Source organism: Myxine glutinosa, chromosome 2, assembly GCF_964187855.1.
Source record: "Myxine glutinosa chromosome 2, kmMyxGlut1.1, whole genome shotgun sequence".
Classification (NCBI taxonomy): Eukaryota; Metazoa; Chordata; class Myxini; order Myxiniformes; family Myxinidae; genus Myxine; species Myxine glutinosa.
The window spans coordinates 15,402,235-15,420,892 of record NC_136262.1 but is presented as its reverse complement, the minus strand read 5'-3'; the positions used below and the strand labels follow the sequence as shown (position 1 = coordinate 15,420,892).

The following is an 18,658-nucleotide window of genomic DNA, read 5'->3' as shown; positions in this document are numbered from 1 at the left end:
TTTTTAGAGAAAATTGTGAGTTATTGGAAAAAAGAACAAGGGTGCCAATATTTTTGGCCACGACTGTATACATATTTTATATATATATATATATATATATATATATATATATATATATATATACTGTATATATATATATATATATATATATATATATATATATATATATATATATATATATGTTTACCTCAAAATTTGATATTTGGTGATTCCTGGTGAAACCTTTTGCTATTTTTCAACTTTGCTTCAGGTGGGAAGCATGTGCATGCATTATTTATTTATTTGTTTTGCCTCGCAGGGCCGAGGTGCATTTAGCGGCTTCTTGGCAGCCATGTTGGCCGCATATTTGGTGTCGACGGGACAACTCTCCTTCGGTTTTGACTCTTGGCAGGTCTTCCGCTGTTTGCTATCACATCTCGGTGTGTGTATAGACTTGGGACCAGGAACTTGCAATTTTTATTGTGACTTTTTCTTATCAAACACCGTTACCAAACTCATCTTGTTTTTATCCTCCAGCAACTTCAGATTGGACCAAGCAAGGTATTACGTTTGTGAAGAATTTGACATTGGGCATGGTGAGGACATTTTGCACTAGTTTTGATCTTCGCTTGGTCAGAATGGGATATCAAGCAGATAGGTGGCAATAGTATCTGCAGGAAAACTGCTCCTTGTTTTGGTTTCATTCTTTATTTTTAAATAACTTACTCTGGATGTTGTTCCCTAACGATATTGATTGATTTCTAACATTTGGAGTTGAGCGATGTTTGTGTGATGCATTTCGTTTTGATGTTCTTGTACAAAAACTACAGAACAAATATTTTTCTGACTTTCCAAGTGTTGACTGAGATGCACATTGTTTTCCAGCCCATCCTTCAGGATTTTCACACTGTTTATGACGTTGTGTTTGTGGATCCCACTGGCTATGTCAACTTGTGTGCGGATATGACTGCAGCTACTTACCAAAGGGTAAAGTTCCTCCTCATGTTTTCCTTTGGTCTCCAATATATCTTCTTGGCTTAAATTTTCCTTGTGTTATTTTTACGTGGAACACACAGTTTGTTCGTCTTCCCTGACTTGAAATAACCCACTCATGCGGATCCTTCGCCCATCAAGGTATCACGAGAAGCCCAACATGCCTTGTCGGTTATTAAAGACTCGTTAGTCAATCCTCTACAAACCCTTCTTCTATCATCCTGCCCATTTGTTCTCTCCTTTGACCACATCTTCAGGTATGTACTCATTCTGTCTTCGTCACGGTACATCGGAGAAATGTTTGCCAGAGGAAAATGCAGTGATTACTCCAATCTTGATCAACACATTTTATACAGTCTTGGCTCGCAAATGTTGATTTCTTATCCATTTTTGCCTCCGCCATCAAAGGTGGATGGAGATTATGTTTCCACCCCTGTCTGTCTATTTGCTTGTCTGTGTGTCTGTGAACAAGATATCTCAAAAATGTGACAAGGACGAAATGATTAGATTTTGGTGAAGATCTGGATTCGGATCCGGCTAGTAGAATTTTAAAGTGATTCTTCACCATTGTGAAATAGGGCCAAAAACGATACATAGCAGGATACCTCAAAAAGTTATGGATGGATTTGGACGAAACTTGGTGGACAGGTTGTGTGTGTGACAAGGACTAATTGATTCGATTTTGGTGGATATATGAATATGGATTCGGATAAGATAATTATTTAATTTCTCAAGTGATTATTCACCATTGAGTGATAGGACTAAAACCGATACCTAGCATGATATCTCAAAACGTTATGGACGGATTTGGACGAAACTTGGTGGACAGGTTGTGTGTGTGTGACAAGTATGAATCTATTCAATTTCGGTGAAGATCTGAATATGGATTCGGAAACGAAAATTATTTAATTTGTAAGTGATTCTTCACCATTGAGAGATTGGGCGAAAAGCGATATATGACATGATATTTAAAAAAAATTATGGACGAGTTATGACTAAACTTGGTGGACGATTTGGTTAGGTGACGAGAACAAGCCGATTAGATTTTGGTTCAGGTCCGAATCCAGATCCGGCCTAACAATGGGATACAAAACATAAAATGTTCAGCCTGGCGGAGGTATGCGCTCTACCGAGTACCGGTCTAGTTTAACATGCGAGTACAAACAGACATTCTTGGGATCTTGTTTTCTTTTCTCCATCTGATAAAATGTGAACACCTATTTTCAGAGTGAACCTTTGATTGCTGGCCAATTCCAAAGGCATTGTTGTTTCTGCATTGAGTAGCTTCTGATTTCCAGCACCTGCAATGGTCGATTTAATTACCATTACTTGGTCAGATGCATGAAGGCCTAACCACTGCACAATCGACCGTTCTCAGTGTGAAGGCAGGACACATGCCCGCGGCAAGCGAGCGGCTCGCGCCGAACAAGGCCCGGCTGGATTACGGCGGCGACTTTGTGGCTGCATCGCTGTCTCCACTGTGCAAACTGCTTTCCCGAGGTTTTGGTTCTCGGGTGCACATTCTCGACCACATGTTGATTCCCCCACCGCAGGTTTGTTTTTACTAATCTCGTTGCATGTTCTTGGTGGTGGATACATATTTGTATAATCATGTTATTTTATTTTCCTGTAAAGAATAGGATAGCCATCGTAGCAGAATATATGTTGTGGGTGAATAGAATTGCTATGGTGGTGGTCGATGGGTTTTTATCCTTTGGTTTCAATGGTATTCTTTGTAAACCCATGCTAAGGAATGTGAAGAGTAATTTATCAACGATGTTTTAAAGGAATAATGACCCAATATCTTCTTTTTTTAGGAATGTTGAATTAAGGATCTTTATCATGTATTCACGGAAATAATAATTTTCAAAAATCACCTTAAAGGCCGATAAATGGAGAAAACAATTGTTTGTCAACTATTATGCATATTCTTTGGAAACACTCGGCTTCCATTGCTGTGAATGAAGAGCATTCTAGATGTCGTACAGCTTGTGCACGATACGACATAGGAAGAAGAGATCAGAGCTTCCCAAAGGATTATGGGATGACAAAGGTTTGAAGACATGATATGAAACAAGATTTTCGCAAATGGAGGAGCAGAGCAGCGATCGCTCCGGAAGAAATGTTGAAAATATGTCAAGAATTTGCTAAAATGGAGGAATAACAGACTGTAACCGGAATCCCTCCCAACAACGTTCCACGTAGGTGATAAAATCAAAGCAGACATTGCGACGAAAATGATGTGGAATACAGAATGGCCTACAAGGTCATTGTTGACAGATCTAATGGTGTGCTCAAAACGACGACGCTGTGGTCTGCATTTATTCCCTTTTTCCTTTAAATAAGGCGTGTTTTGGCCTGGTGGTGAACGATCAAAAGCAGTCCAGTTGGATTTTGTATCATGTGTCATAGATGTCAATAGGAATTTAACAGTCAAATGTTGTACTGTTGAAACAAGGTGTCGTTTTTGTCTCTCGGGATTATCTCTACTTTGAGAGATGCTCGTCTGTATGGGTCTTTGTGGGTGTGTTGCATCGCTCTTTATTATCCAAGTCTTTGTAGCTTTGTGAAAGGTAATATTAAATGATCCCTGACTCCATTCCTTAGTAGGTGTGTAGGGAAGTGTTTTAGGCCCCCACAAAATATAGAAAAAAAACAATTGGATTTCTCCGAAATGTCAACAGGATTAGAACAACAACAGGCAATGCCGAAGTACCCATGCTCATCATCTTCATCATCTGTTCGAGCGAACTCGGGTATTTATGATGAATTTCTTCCAATCCTCCTGATCTTCCAGAAGACTTGGTAGCTGGTTCCTAGTCAGCCTTGTACCCTTCTCGAGCTGGTCCGCATAGTTGAGGACAGGGCGGCCATGAGAGCTCTTGCCTTGCTATGATTCCCATTGCAGAAGTTGCGATACAATTTCCTACTTGCTTCTTCAACAATGGCTGGCAACTCTTCGTCTTCGTTTTTTTAAAGTACGTACTAGATACAAAGGGCAATCTGCCATATAGCTCCTCATTTGTTTGATACTCTCTGAGCTTATATTCAGTGCTGCCTTCAACAACCTGGCTCGTATTACATAAATTATCGAGTCCCAAATGGAGTACATACAATCGCATACAAAGTGTGACTTTCCTCTCATGCGATGCGATGTTCCGCCACCACTCAGCGATTCCTCTAGCCTGTCGATGTTATCGAATGCTAATACAGTCGGGACCGAAGGGTGCACATATGACGGAAGTGGTACTGTATCTTTCTCCACACTTGCTAATTTGTCTATGCATAGCGCTGTCTCGATTTCTTCCAGAACTGTGTACGAACATCCGTGCCCGAGTCGATTCAATATTCTGATGACCTCTGTATTACCGGTGAGCGTTTTCATGACCCACGGAAGTAGGACATGCTTCGATGTTCTGATGGTACCCCGGTGTACAGCATTGATGATATCTTGAGCCATCGACCATACCAGTGTGTCGGCACGCGCAGAGCTACCCCCACTCCCGCAAATCAAAGTATGCAGAAATACACGAAGAGAATCTGGTATCTTCACGTAATCTGAAGTGAGTTCTGCTGGCTGAGGCGGCCAACGTTCATTGTAATGAGCATCTTTGATCTGGTGTCGCAGTGAAGTAGCTGCACGCACAATGTTACTTTCACCGTCCGTTCGTTCAAATGCTTTCACTTCTGCTTTCAGGTTTACGCACTCTGCAGCAATCTCTCGCTTTGTCAGATTATCGGGCATCAAGTATACACGGTGTTTCACATTGAAGAAGATGAGCGATTCTCCAAACTCTCTTTGTAATGTGCGCTGCAGATTCTTCTTGATGGAGTCACGAACATCAACTGAAAATGTATCTGAAGACAGGATATCTGTTGCAACATCAACTATTGGAACAATCCTCGGGTTCAAGAACAAGTCAGTGCGAATGAAATTGAATATACATCGTATCATTTCTTTTTTCTCGATATTATCTTCAATGTCAGTTTCTACTTGAGGTTTTTGGGGCCGTGTGTAGTTTCTATAGCAGGAGAAGTGGTAGTGAGCCTCAGCTGCAACCATATCTCGTGTAGTCAATGCCAAAACTCTCTCATCATTGCGAGCTGTCGCAGCATCTCTTATTGTCTTATCTGCTCGAAGTTCAACAGCCAAGACAACTGTTTCACGGGTACGACTGCCTTTTATGAATTTTGAAGCACGCTGGCAAAAAATGCATTTATCATCGTAGACCGTTGAAGTGGTCCTGTCTCTTCCCGTGATGATCGCCGTCGCACCGCATCGCCAGTATCAACTGAAGAACTTCTAGCTGCATTGGTCAAAGTAGCTAGGTGGTTTTTGTGAGTGAAGTCTGATCTACAAGCCCTATGGTATAATATTGGAATATTAGGAAGTTCAACTGCGCCTTCTTGGACTAGCTTTAGAATTGGATAAAAGTTTCTAACTGCGGCTGCGTCACACAATGTCTTCCAAGAACTGTTGCCCGCTGCCTTGCTTAGTTCAGAGAGTGGCGACTTCTTGCTGCACAGGATGCACGTTCCGGACTCAGGTTCAATCTTCGCCCGTTTCGCCTCGACACCGGCCATCTCAGCTGAAAGAACAAAAAGACTGACGTTAGATTACTCCGATATCCGAAAAGCTCGCCAGCTTACATAGACATACTCATCCAAGTCAGTGAACATGTTAGATGGCGCCACAATACAACTCTATAATAGAGTTGTATGTGGCGCCATCTAACATGTTCACTTTTAGTTCTTAAGCCACCCACCCCTCAGAAATTAATCAGGTCACCGCAACAAATCTCAGACTGAGATATAGATATAGAATAGACTGACGTCACTTTCGGCACTGGGTTCTGTGGGTTGATTATCGGCGGGAAATTCCAACTGACATAGTTTCGGTTTGTGGAAAGTGCATGCCTTTTCATATATTTTTTGTGTAAACTCGTGGTGGATGATATGTTTTAGTTTTTGAGTTATTTTTATAGACAGATAAACGGTGTAGCACAATGCATAATTTGGAAAATCATACCAGTGTTGTTTCACTAAAAAAAGTACAAGTCTAATAATAAAATATTGAAAAATATATGATTTTTTTTCGATAATTGATTTTTATAATAATTAATCTAAAACAAAATGCTTCATATTATTTTTTATTTAGACGGTACACATCGGACGTATATTTAGTCGTCAACCGCACATCGATAGCTAGTATAGAAGTCCAGATACACGTGCAACAATGTACCCCACCAAATGGGCATTTTCGAGCTGGGTGGTTTCAAAGATGGCGTCCATCCGGGCACTAAGCTACCGTTCTCAGATGTCCATCACACCTTTTCTGACACTTGAGACATTGGTCTAATGGAAAATCATAATGAGAATTACTCCCCCCGCCGGAGCATTCACTTCAAAATATGGCCGGTTGGCTCAAGGACTACAGTGTGAATGTGATGTCATTCCTACTGTCGACTTCCGCATCTTAGAGGGGTGCAACGTTCGTGATGACAACCGTAAGGATCTACCCACTTGGCCGCTCAAGCGCTACAGCTATTGTCAAGATCACCGAAGTTCATCCGGACACTCCTTACAACATCCTCCTTGTTCAACTATTCACATTCTGAGCCATTTTCAGAGCTGTCATTTGGTGATCGTTCACGAGAAGCTCCTTCCTGGGCCTTCACGAGAAGCTCCTTCCTGGGCCTTCCTGGGCCTTCCTGAAGCGGTTCTATTTCAAGTTCAAAATTCTCTGCATTTTCTAATTCCAGCGAAATGTTAGCGCACTTCATCCTGAGTGCTGTATCCAAGGCTTTGTCGCTGGTCATGTCACCTCGTCACGTGACATGTTATCAAATTAACTTTCCACCTGAAGCTGAGAATCAATCATTGCTCCATATTTATCAACTTCTTGGGTACTTTTTTGAAAAAAAAAGTATTTTGTGACTATTTGAAGTAATAAACTCATCGCTCTATATTTCAGGAAAAATCACAAATATCCTTTAAGATAGTCAGTAAAAGTTTATAAATGCAAAAGCTGGACTGGCAAGTCGGGAGAGCTGACGTTTCGCAAAGAATCCACTCGCCTTGTTCATGGCAGTTGTAGTGAAGAAGAAGCTTGAAAATCTTCACGTGACACCAACAATTTTCAAGCTTCTTCTTGTATAATATGTAGATTGCTTGTTCATGCGCATATTGTACTCTACGATTCCGACTTCCTGAAACAGCAGCTTGCATTTTATTCGGATGTTGCCTCAAAATGTTCCCTATTTCTGTGATTACTCTTCGTTGATAAACTATTGTTGCATTTTATCAAGTATTTTCTGGTTACAGGATGTATTGATTAAGTGTGATGGGGAGAAGGGATAGGGGGAAGAATGGAGGCTGAGGTATTGGTTATTAGAGTCACCATCATTCACTAATATTAAGCTTTTGTTTTGTCATGTCAAACTTGCTTTTGCTGCTCTTTTTTTCAGTGGGAGCTCAACGACCTGCCCCCTTCGCCTGATCATATGGGCATTGTCACCTTTGGCCTGACCTTTGACACAGCCTGTGCATTTTCTGTTCTAGAACGTGGTCCTGAGGCAGATATGCCAGAGGTCTGTTTGACAGTATCAGATTAACAGAGCAAAGTTTATGATAGTGGGTTTCAAGAAATATGATCTTTTGGCTAAGGGAGGGTAAAGGGTGTGAACCTTAGGGTTGTGGGCATTTCTACAGAAGCAATGCGATATTTTTTGAAAGGGCTGCTACGTATTTCCCCTCACACCCCCTTTCCCCTCACACCCCCGTAACATCTCCCCCTATTGAATTCCCCACATTCCCTCCCCCACCTTCTCAGGTCAAGCCATTCAGAGAGTTATGGGGGCCACGTGCAGAACTACGCCGATTTCCAGATGGTGGCGTGTGTGAGGCGGTCCTTTGGTCTCCAGGAGTAACAGTTGCTCAGCGTCGCCTGGTACCCAAACTCATCGTGGAGCACCTGCTTTGCTTGTACGTCTTTCAGCAGCTATCACTGAACCACAACAACCTCTAATACTCTCTAATACAATTAACAACAGCAATGCTCAAACCAGCTTTTCAAAACTTCTCTCCTGAATATGTTATTTTATCAATGGTGTCATTATCATGACAAAATAGCTGGCTGGATGGCCTAGAGGTATGCACACTCACCTATAAGCTGTCTAGCCTGGGTTTGATTCCCGACCCAGCGATACACTGTCATCCTGGTGTTTCACGGGCAGGGTTATTCATCAATGTGTGTTTGTCGTCCCTCGGATGGTCGTTAAACTGGGCGTCCTGTCTGCCACCATTTGTTGGTGGATGTGAAAGGTCCGACGGTGTCCTTGGAGGGTAGGCAAGCTATCGCCGACAACCTGAGCAAATTCCAAATCACTAACCTAACTGCTTGGAGAGGGATGGCAAACTGCTCAACATGACACTTGCCAAGAAATTGCTTCAGCAGAACAAACGCTCTGTAACACGGTGTATGGGATAATGGATACTACAAATGCAAGATTGCTGAATACAAAAATCTAAATGCTAAATCCCAAAGAATAGATCAACACCAGCTCAAAAACTGATTTTAAAACCAAAGGTCTAATGACTCTCAAAGTTACTTTCGGTGCACTTAGCTCAATGTGGCCTGGATGTGGGATAGCTTGGTTTAATTCTCATGGGCTCATTTCTGTCACGGAATTTAAACGTGTTATTTCATAAGAAAAATGACAACAAAAAGGGGAAATTAAATGTGCCTCACCTGTGCTGCGGATCGATTACAGCAATAATCCACTCGTCTTGCCTCAACTTGAGGGGGAAATGTGGCATTTACAGCTTGCCAACCCCAAAGAGAGAGCAGGTTTGTGGATCTTCACCACCGTGCCATGTTCAACCACCGCACCATGTTCAACCACCGCGCCCCATGTTCGACCACCACCGCACCCCATGTTCAACCACCACCGCACCCCATGTTCAACCACCACCACGCCCCATGTTCAACCATTGCCGCACCCCATGTTCAACCACCGCCGCGCCCCATGTTCAACCACCGCTGCGCACCATGTTCAACCACCACCGTGCACCATGTTCAACCACCATGCCATGTTCAACCACCGCGCCATGTTCAACCACCGCGCCATGTTCAACCACCGCGCCATGTTCAACCACCGCGCCATGTTCAACCATCGCCCCATGTTCAACCACCGCGCCATGTTCAACCACCGCAACATTGCACTGCCATGGCCCGTACATGTGCATGAGGTTGTAGAATGGCGCAAGTGCTAGAGTCCAATGGCATCATGGGCTTTGTGTTCTTCAAAATGTGTCTTCCTCACAGAAAAACAAAATCGACAAAAATACAATTCATTATTAATTTACGGGTGTAATTTTATAATTCTGTTATCTTGTAAAACTCATTTTGGATTGTATTTGACAACTCCATCCCAGAGTTTCGTGAAGTTTGTTGGCTTGACCACGGTTTTGGAGAAATACTAAAATAATTGCTTTGTTAATTAATTGATTTGATCGGGAACTGTGTTTGTAAATGTATTGATCATGGGCTTCCTTGATCTGATTTAACTCTTTCAACCTTTATTACATTCCAGTCAGCTGATTATACCTGTTTATTCCTGACTTCCCAATCACAGGCACGGGGGCATTCCTGCATCAGCCATCACGTATATGGGAGGCTTTCTTGATCCTATCTTGCAATCTCGCATCAAGGTGGAGATTCTTTTTTATCATCGTTCCATTGTTAACCAGGTTGAAGGGTTTCCGTTTTGTATCCTACTGATGGGCCAAATCGGGATCCGGACCTGAACCAAAATCTAATCGGCTTGTTCTCGTCACTGAAACAACTCGTCCACCAAGTTTTGTCATAAATAGTCCACAAAATTTGAGATATCGTATTGTATAACGATTTTGGGTCCATCTCTCAATGGTTAAGAATTACTTGGAAAATTATAAAAAATATATTTGTATCCAGATTCGGATCTTCAACAAAATTGAATCAGTTCGACCTTGTCTCCCACCTAACCTGTCCACCTGGTTTCGTCCGAATCCATCCATAACATTGTGAAATGTCCTGCTCACAGACACACAGGGGTGAAAACATAACCTCCGCCCACCTTTTGGTGGCGGAGGTAACTAAAGTAGCACTCGGTATAGTGCATAAACCTGCCAGGCTGATCAGTTTACATTTTGTATCCACCGATAGGCTGGATCTGGATCTGGGCCTGAACCAACATCTAATCGACTTGTTCTTGTTACCTAACCAACTCATCCACCAAGTTTTGTCATAATTTGTCCACATCTTTTTGAAATATCCTGCCATATGTCATTGATGCCTCATCCCTCAAAGGTGAAAAACCTAAAAAAATTATGGGATCCGCATCCGGATCTTCACCAAAATCGAAAAAATTTGGTTTTGCCACACACACCCAATCCACCAAATTTTATCTGAATCCGTGCATAACATTTTGAGACGTCTTGCTCACACGCAAACAGGGGTGCATACATATCCTCCGTGCACCTTTTAATTTTACCTTCGGTGATGGAGGAAACGATCCATTGATGCTTATGTTTGTTAAAGTTGTGTTGTGGTTGGGACTATGGACAACTTATTTGTTCTGCCATCATGGATTTTATTATATTGCTCTTGGTTTCACTGTTTGACACCATTTTTTCTGTAAACCCCAAATTTTATCTTTAGGGCATCGAAGAAGGCACGGGTGAGGAACAGCTGACTTCCATCATCCAATCATTTGATGAACTTTGTCGCCAGCTTCGGGGCTTGGAGGGTCTTCCTCTGGTTGTCACGGCAACAGTGGGAACACACCCAGCACTGAGGCATACTGAGGCAAGTTTGGAAGTGAATGGATTTTGAGAATCTGAATCTTTTGTGGATAAATTAATTGATCTGAGCTCTTGTTTAAACTATGAGCAACTCCATTGTGTTGTTTGATTTATTTTACTCATCCGAGCACGCATCATTATTTAGAGGACCAAATATATTCGTAAGGCCGAATTACTTGCATCGTTCCACTTTCCGATGCATTCTTTCATCAGGTTTTTCCACCTCACCCGACCTGGCTGAATCCAAAGAGCTGCTGTACCTCTGGCACCTGTGACTCACTCGCTCCAGACCCCAACAAACCTTGCCCGGCCTATGTTCCAGCCATCACAGGTAATATAATGTGCATGTTAATGCTGAGTTACCTGTCAAAGCAGACCTTTTGAATGAGGACATTTTTTTGGATATCATTATCAGGATGGGGTAGTTTAGTTGTAGTTGCTTCACATTCCCAGGTGGTGGCTCTGTTGGGTAAGTAGACAACTCAGCAATTCACAGCACACTGATGAATCTTTCTCACACCCATTGTGTTGTGACTTTAATGCTGGCAATTCTGGACTTCCAGCCCAGCTAAGATTGGAGGGAAGTGGACGCTGGCCCACCTGTCTATCAGCCATTGCTCGCATTCGTGCTGCATTCCACATCCGATTGGCTACCTTGCTCCGGCAATCACATGCACTTGTCTGCCAAGTCAGCCAATCACACGTGGATGTTTACAAGGTAAGAGATGAGTGCATGAAACTTGCAACCTTGATGCTTTTCAAGATGTGAATACCAGTACAGGTTTAAAATTAAAAGGTGTATGGTTACTTCTTGTTCAGTTTAACCAATTTTAACGTAATGCTCTTAAAATAATATTCCAATGTTTTAACCATACAATCAGCCATCTCCATGTCGGATATTCAAACTAGAACATCACTTGGTAGAGAGCATACTTCCGCAAGGCTGAAGTTTCCATTTTGTATCCACTGATAGGCCGGATCTGGATCCGGACTTGAACCAAAATCTAATCGGCTTGTTCTTGTCACCTAACCAACGAATCCACCAAGTTTTGTCATAACCCGTCCACAACCTTTTGAAACATCGTGCTATATATGGCCCTGTCTCTCCATGGTGGAGAATCACTTAAAAATTTAATCTCAGATCCGGATCTTCACCACAATCTCATAATTTTGTCCAAATCCGTCCATATGTTTTGAGATATGTTCACAGACAAACATACAGCATTACGTAACCTCCATCCATCTTCGGTGAAAAAGTAACCTCCATCCATCTTCGGTGGTGGAGGTAATGACGCCTGAGGAATTGTGAATTGGCATTTAAATTCCTTTTTTTGCTTCCTCCTCATCTTCCTCCTCCCCTCCTCCTCCACTTCCTCCTCCCCTCCTTTTACATAGGCAGGATTAGTGTTCCGGCTTTCGGTAGTGGCTTCACGTGAACTCACCGTGCAGCGAGGGGATGGTGGAGATGCCGAACGAGCAGCTGAGTTGGTGAAGGACACGTGTTACACACCTCTACATGGTAGCCACATTTGTGGGTAAGGACATATTTCCTCTGTTCTCATGGTTTTCCTGCTCGGCTGGTATTGCTAATCCTCTGCCTTTGCCCAAACACATTGTACATTTTTTTTCACTTTGACTGTCATCATCGTTCCTCTTTGTGGTGTATTCATTTCCAACTCCTGCCTGACTGTCCCTCCTCTCCCGACAGCTTGCAAGGAGAATTCCCCGCATTCAGCAGTGGCTGTCGACTCGCACGGCGCTGGTTGGCAGCCCACTTGCTTTCAGACCATGTTCCCGTGGAAGCCATTGAGCTGGTTGCCGCCCGCGTTTGCTTACACAGCATAGGACACCAGCCGCCTGGGTCAGAATAACATGCCACACACCTCATGATCTCTTTAAAATAGATTTCTATGTTCAGGAAAGTTCCTTTGGAAAAGAAAAAAAGGGGAAAAAAACTACACTCAATACCCCATAATGACAGAGAAAACAGGACTTTAGAAAGTTTTGCAAATTTATTAAAAAGAAAAAACTGAAATATCACATTGACATAAGTATTCAGACCCTTTGCTATGACAGTTGAAATTTAGCTCAGGTGCCTCCCATTTCTCTTGATCATCTTTGAGATGTTTCTACACCTTGATTGGAGTCCACCTGTTGTTGTTGTTGTTGTTGTTGTTGGCATTTTAAAAGGCCATTTTCCCTGCAAGAGTGGGGGTTAGCCTTGCGGTCCCCATGACAATGTTCTCCATTTTGCCCTATCTTCTGCATCTCCCCTTGTTAACCCCCTGGCCTGCATTTCTTCTTCGACCATCTTTAGCCAAGTCTTTCTCGGTCTTCCCCGTCCTCTACTTCCTTCCACATTCATTTCCATCACTCTTCTCAACCAGTCACTTTCATCCTTCCCTCAACACATGACCAAACCATCTCAACCTGTTCCTCTTCACAGCATCAATCACAGGCTCTATTCCCATCATCTTTCGCAATTCATCATTTGGCTTCCTCTCTCTCAACGATACTCCACACATCCACCGAACCATTCGCATTTCCACCCTTTCCAGCCTTCGTTGCTGCTCTACGTTCATTACCCATGTCTCGCTCCCATAAATCATAACACTTCTCACACATGCAGCATACACCTTTCCCTTCAGCTTCAACGACACTCTCCTCCTCTTCAGCACGCCACTCAGTTCCCAAAACTTCTTCCATGCACATCTCACTCTTGCAACCGTTGCCGAGTCTGATCCACCTTCTCCATTCAGCATGTCTCCGAGGTAGCAAAATGTTTTCACACCTTCCAGCTTCACGCCGTCTCCAAGATCCAACTCAACATTTCCTCCATCTGCAGCTACCTCTGTGCACACCTTACACTTGAATGTAGCTGCCACACTGGTTAATGACCCTCTCAAACCACTACATTTTTGATGAACCTACTCAGCGCACATTGTACATTGAATGGAGTTCACTCCGACACCCTTCGTGCACACAGCACATGGCCACTTCCCAGTTCTTTCCACCTCACCACGTGCTTTACCACTTGCCATCACCTTTGTTTTTCCGATATTCACCTTCAGACCTTTTGTCTCCATACGTTCCTTCCACTTGTTCATCTTCTCCTTCAGTCCATCCATACTTTCTGCAATCAACACCAGATCATCTGCATACAACAACTCCCACGGTAAACCCTCCTTTACGTTCCGAGCCAGCATCTCCATCACAGCTACAAATAGTAGTGGACTTAGCACCGACCCCTGATGCACTCCCACCTTCACCTCAAACTCACCACTGTTCCCGTCCTTTGTCCTTACAGCTGTGCGCGCTCTTTTGTACATTGCCATCACTACTCTGATCAACCATTCCTCCACTCCTAACTTCCTCAATGCCCATGTCAATACTTCACGTGGAACCCTATCGAATGCTTTCTCCAGATCAACAAACCCAAACCCACCTGTGGTAAATTCAATTATTGATTGGATATGATTTGGAAAGGCACACACCTGTCTATGTAAGGTCTCACAGCTGACAATGCATATCAGAGCAAAAACCAAGCCATGAGGTCGAAGGAACTGCCTGCAGAGCTCAGAGACAGGATTGTGTCGAGGCACAGATCTGGGGAAGCCGACAAAAAAATTTCTGCTGCATTGAAGGTAACAACTCGGCTAACCCCCGCTCTAGCGGGGAAAATGGCCTTAAAACGATCATTCATTCATTCATTCATTCATTTGGATTGGGATGTCAAAGATCTTGTGGCATCTCTCAAAGTAGACCATTGCGTTCCAGATATCCTGGGCAAATTCTCTGCTCTGTAGATGTCAAAAGAATGTTGATGTTATGTAGTTTGATTAAATTAATGGGATGCGGATAAAGCACAGGCCTAACGACGGGGCAAATGTCTAATTTTGTCTAATTCATTGTCTAATCCTCCATTGTCTAATTTTCCTGGTATAATCACCTGCCCTTGGTTTTCATTCACCCCAGGTCTCCAGAAGCAGTTTTTCTCCAGATCCTCTTTCTTCTCGCGAACTTTGACTGGCAGAGCGCACCTCTCCTCATCAACCTCGGCAGACCATTCAAACGTGTGTGCCAAACACTATCATTGCTCATGTTTTCCTGGATAACAGGTTTTGTTTAACAACATGATGCTTTTATTACAGGAGTTGCTCAATTCTTCCTAAACTCGGTGCAAGCAATGCCCGTCGGGACGTGTTTTATCACCCATTGTGTTTACCCTTTACATAAGTGATTTTGAATGTGCAGTAATGATGCATTGTCATCATTACCTCCGCCACCAAAGATTCTTCACCATTGGGAGATATGGCCAAAACCGACATCTAGCACGATATCTCAAAAAGTTATGGACGGATTTGGCCGAAACTTGGTGGACCGGTTGAGTGTGTGACAAGGATGGATCGATTCGACTTTGGTGAAGATCTGAATGTGGATTCGGATATGAGATTTATTTAATTTTATAAGTGATTCTTCACCTGTTTAGCCTGAGTTCGAATCTCGACGCAGCTATAAGCTGTCATCCTGGTGTTTCACAAGCAAAATGATTCATCAACGTGTGTGCCGACCCACGGATGCATGTTAAACGGGCGTCCCATCTGCCTGCATTAGTTGGTAGCCATTAAAGATCCTATGCTGTCCTTCGTGAAGAGAGGGGCGAGCTATCGCTGGCACCCTGAACAAATTACAAATTCCTGCCGTAACCAGCAGGGGGCACTGCATCAGCGGCACAGCCGCTAATAAAATGTCTTGGAAACAAAGAAGCTCTGGTTTTTCTTTGGACAAATGTCGATCAAAAATAAAACAATGTATATGTACTGTCCAACAGAATTGATCCTCGACATTTAAATTAAATAAGTTATTGTCTTGGAATCCCTGGTGTTGGGCTAGCGGCTAGGGTGCCGGCTTAGGATCCTAGGATCCTGGGTTCGAATCCCAGTAGATCGCTGAATTAACGCCAGGGGGGTTGACTCAGCCTGTCATCCTTCCGAGGTCGGCTAATTGAGTACCAGTTCACTGGTAATTCCCTGTTTGTCGTTAAAGGCGGCAAAAAGGGTTGGCGTCAGGAAGGGCATCCGGCCGTAAAACATTGCTTCAAAAAGGGGACCGAAAAACAACAACAACCACGGTTCCCGAAAAAGGCCAACCCCCGCTTTGCGGGGAAAAATGGCCTCTAAAGGTGGTTTTTTTATTGTCTTGGAATTAAATAAACAGCTTTCATAAGTAACATTTTTGTTGCTGATTGTAAATGATCAACAGCTCCATTGGTAAAGTTTTGTTCTGTCATCGTTGTTATGCCTTCACACACACACGATGCTTCGTTTCATCCTAGAGAACGAAGTCCATTCTATTGAATCCTCCTTTTTGGAATCGCGGGAATCTCTTCCCGCTATGTTCATTGGAACACCATTCATTCCTCGCTCATCCTGGACTACGAAACATCCAACGCCTCAGGTAATTAATCATCCTGTCCCTTGGAGAGTGTGCCAATGGGTGGGAGATTTTCTTTCGTCGTCAGTTTGGGAACTGAAAATGCCATTGAGGATAACGTTTATTCTTCTGTTTGTTATTACAACCTTTGCCCTATCTATGGTTGAAGATTCTGCGCAGGTTGGTGTTGCTGGCACGAGAATCCTTGCGAATTATTCAGGAAGCCATGATACAGCCATTGCCCGACACAGACATCTGGGTAAATTGGAAACCCCTCCTCCCCTCCTTCCTCTCTCTCCCCCTCCTATTTCCTCCCCTTGCTCTCTCTCCTTCTCTCTCTCCCACCCCCCCCTCCTACTGAAGAAGAGCTGAAGGGAAACAAGTCAAACTTGGTACAAGCATGTATAATGATGTAAAGATAAACAGATTCAATTATGGGGACAAGAGGTCAAAGGTCCCGTTCAGTAAAAATTCTGTTACTGCATTAACTTGTGAACCAGTGATGGGATTTTGACCAAACTTGGTAAAAGTATATATTATGATGCAAAGACGAACTGTTTAGATTTTGGCGTCAAAGGTCAGAGGTCATGTCAGGTAAAAATGTGATGCTTGAGAACAGCTGAAGGGATTTAAATCGAGCTCGGTGCAAGTATGTATATTGTATAATGATGTAATAATGTGAGCAGAGGCGTATCGGTCGATATCGCAACATCGAAGAGTGACATCTAGTTTTTGTATACATAGTTGAGGTTCGTGGAATAGCTAGAATTAGTACACTAAATGGATAAAGACACAACAGGACAAAAGGAACAATTTTCAGAGGAGGAAACACCAACAGTAGAGTTGAAGGCCAAGATAGAGGAAGACTTGGACAAACAATGGTGTGGGGAGAAATGAGGGGCAGGAGAGGATGCCTTGGGTGGACAAGATGGATACATAACGAACTCTCAGAAGGGAAAGCTGGAAATTTGGAACGAGGTGGGGTTGTGGTTGTGGGGGAGAGAGTAACAAGGGTAATAAAATTTCATGGTTTTGGATTGAGGACAATCTGAGATGGTGGTGAACAGCTGTCTTGAAGACTTGGAAACAAGAATGAGATGGAAGAGAATGTGGAAGTTTGTTCCACGGATGTGAGAGAAGAAGTGCGAATAAGTGGAGGTGGGCAATGATTTTGGATGTACGTAGTTTAATCAGAAAGGGGTTAATGGTGGACCATGTGTACCCTGTGGAAACCTGGAGGGGACAAAGCACAGAAAGAGCAGAGGATGCAAGACCAAAAGGAGGTGGTAGAGGACAGAGAGACCACCGACCTGTCTGCGATGGCATAGTGATAGGACCCATAAACCCAGTTTCCTCGTGGGAGATTCCAATGATCTTGAAGGGTTTGGTTTCCATGGCGTCAAGCTGCAGATGAAAGCCTTTTAGGTGGATAGGAGTTCAGGTGTACCAAGGAAGGACTTTGTACGACAGAAGATGCCCAGGCTGTCTTTGGAAGCCAATTTTGTATGTCGTTTGCCCAAGAAAGAGCAGTGTTGATCGAGAGACCCAGGAGTTTGAATAACTGAACTTCTTCCTCAACTGAACCTAACGTCCTCAAGAGCATTGTTTAAAAAGTAGATGGAGTGGGAGGAGGGGGTTGCCTGATTATCCTTACGGAGAGATTGGTGAGATTTGTCAGGATGTCGCCGCAGAGGATGGAGAAATCAGTATATAGAGGATTTTCCAGAGTCGGAGGGATCATTTATGAAGATCGGGAATAGGACTGGGCACAGAACATTGCCTTGTGGCACTCACTCCAGCGTTGATGGGGAGAAGAGATGAAAGGATTCCGTTGAGAGCCAAACGTTGGCCACAAGAGATGGGGAAGTCAGTAAGCCATGTGTGGAGTTGGCCTTGGATAACATCGGCAGAGAGTTTGGAGAGCCAGGCAGGATGCCAGACCGTATCAAAAGCACGAGATACATCCAGAGAGACGGCCTCCGTCCATTGTTAGAGTAGAAGCAGCATGTCCACAGTAGCGTGACCTGGTCTGAAACCAAAGTGATGATCTGAGATGAGGTTGTTGGACAGAAGGAATGATTTCATATCAACTGTGATGATGGATTCCATGACCTTGCTGATGATTGGAAGTAAGCTGAAAGGTCTGTAGTTAAGTGGATCCGTTTTTTCACCTTTTTAGCTCACCTGGAACATAGTTTCAGGGAGCTTGTGGGATGGCGCATCGTCAGTCCATCCATCCGTAAACGCTTGCAACTTCTCCGAAACTGCTGATGGGATTATGACCAAACTTGGCTAAAATGATATTTGATATATTGCAACTCAAGTTTGTTCATGGCATTCAAAAAAAAATCGAGGTTTAAGGGGGTATACCAGGGGTCAAAGTAGGTCCAGGTTTGACCCCCTAAAATTG

At 43.4% G+C, this 18,658-nt stretch overlaps 1 protein-coding gene across 1 annotated transcript in view; it reads left to right on the top strand.

Moving 5' to 3' along the window:
- The window catches only part of NOL6 (nucleolar protein 6), a 51,596-nt gene that overhangs the window by 14,742 nt on the left and 18,196 nt on the right, over nt 1–18,658 (top strand). The window contains exons 7-22 of the mRNA XM_068108666.2: nt 299–419; nt 517–575; nt 865–966; nt 1,114–1,229; nt 2,351–2,525; nt 7,440–7,562; nt 7,805–7,956; nt 9,609–9,684; nt 10,673–10,819; nt 11,029–11,146; nt 11,379–11,533; nt 12,211–12,350; nt 12,524–12,676; nt 14,791–14,888; nt 16,151–16,272; nt 16,418–16,507. Of these exons, the coding sequence (XP_067964767.2) occupies nt 299–419; nt 517–575; nt 865–966; nt 1,114–1,229; nt 2,351–2,525; nt 7,440–7,562; nt 7,805–7,956; nt 9,609–9,684; nt 10,673–10,819; nt 11,029–11,146; nt 11,379–11,533; nt 12,211–12,350; nt 12,524–12,676; nt 14,791–14,888; nt 16,151–16,272; nt 16,418–16,507 (1,947 nt within the window). The remainder of the gene's footprint in view (nt 1–298; nt 420–516; nt 576–864; nt 967–1,113; nt 1,230–2,350; nt 2,526–7,439; nt 7,563–7,804; nt 7,957–9,608; nt 9,685–10,672; nt 10,820–11,028; nt 11,147–11,378; nt 11,534–12,210; nt 12,351–12,523; nt 12,677–14,790; nt 14,889–16,150; nt 16,273–16,417; nt 16,508–18,658) is intronic.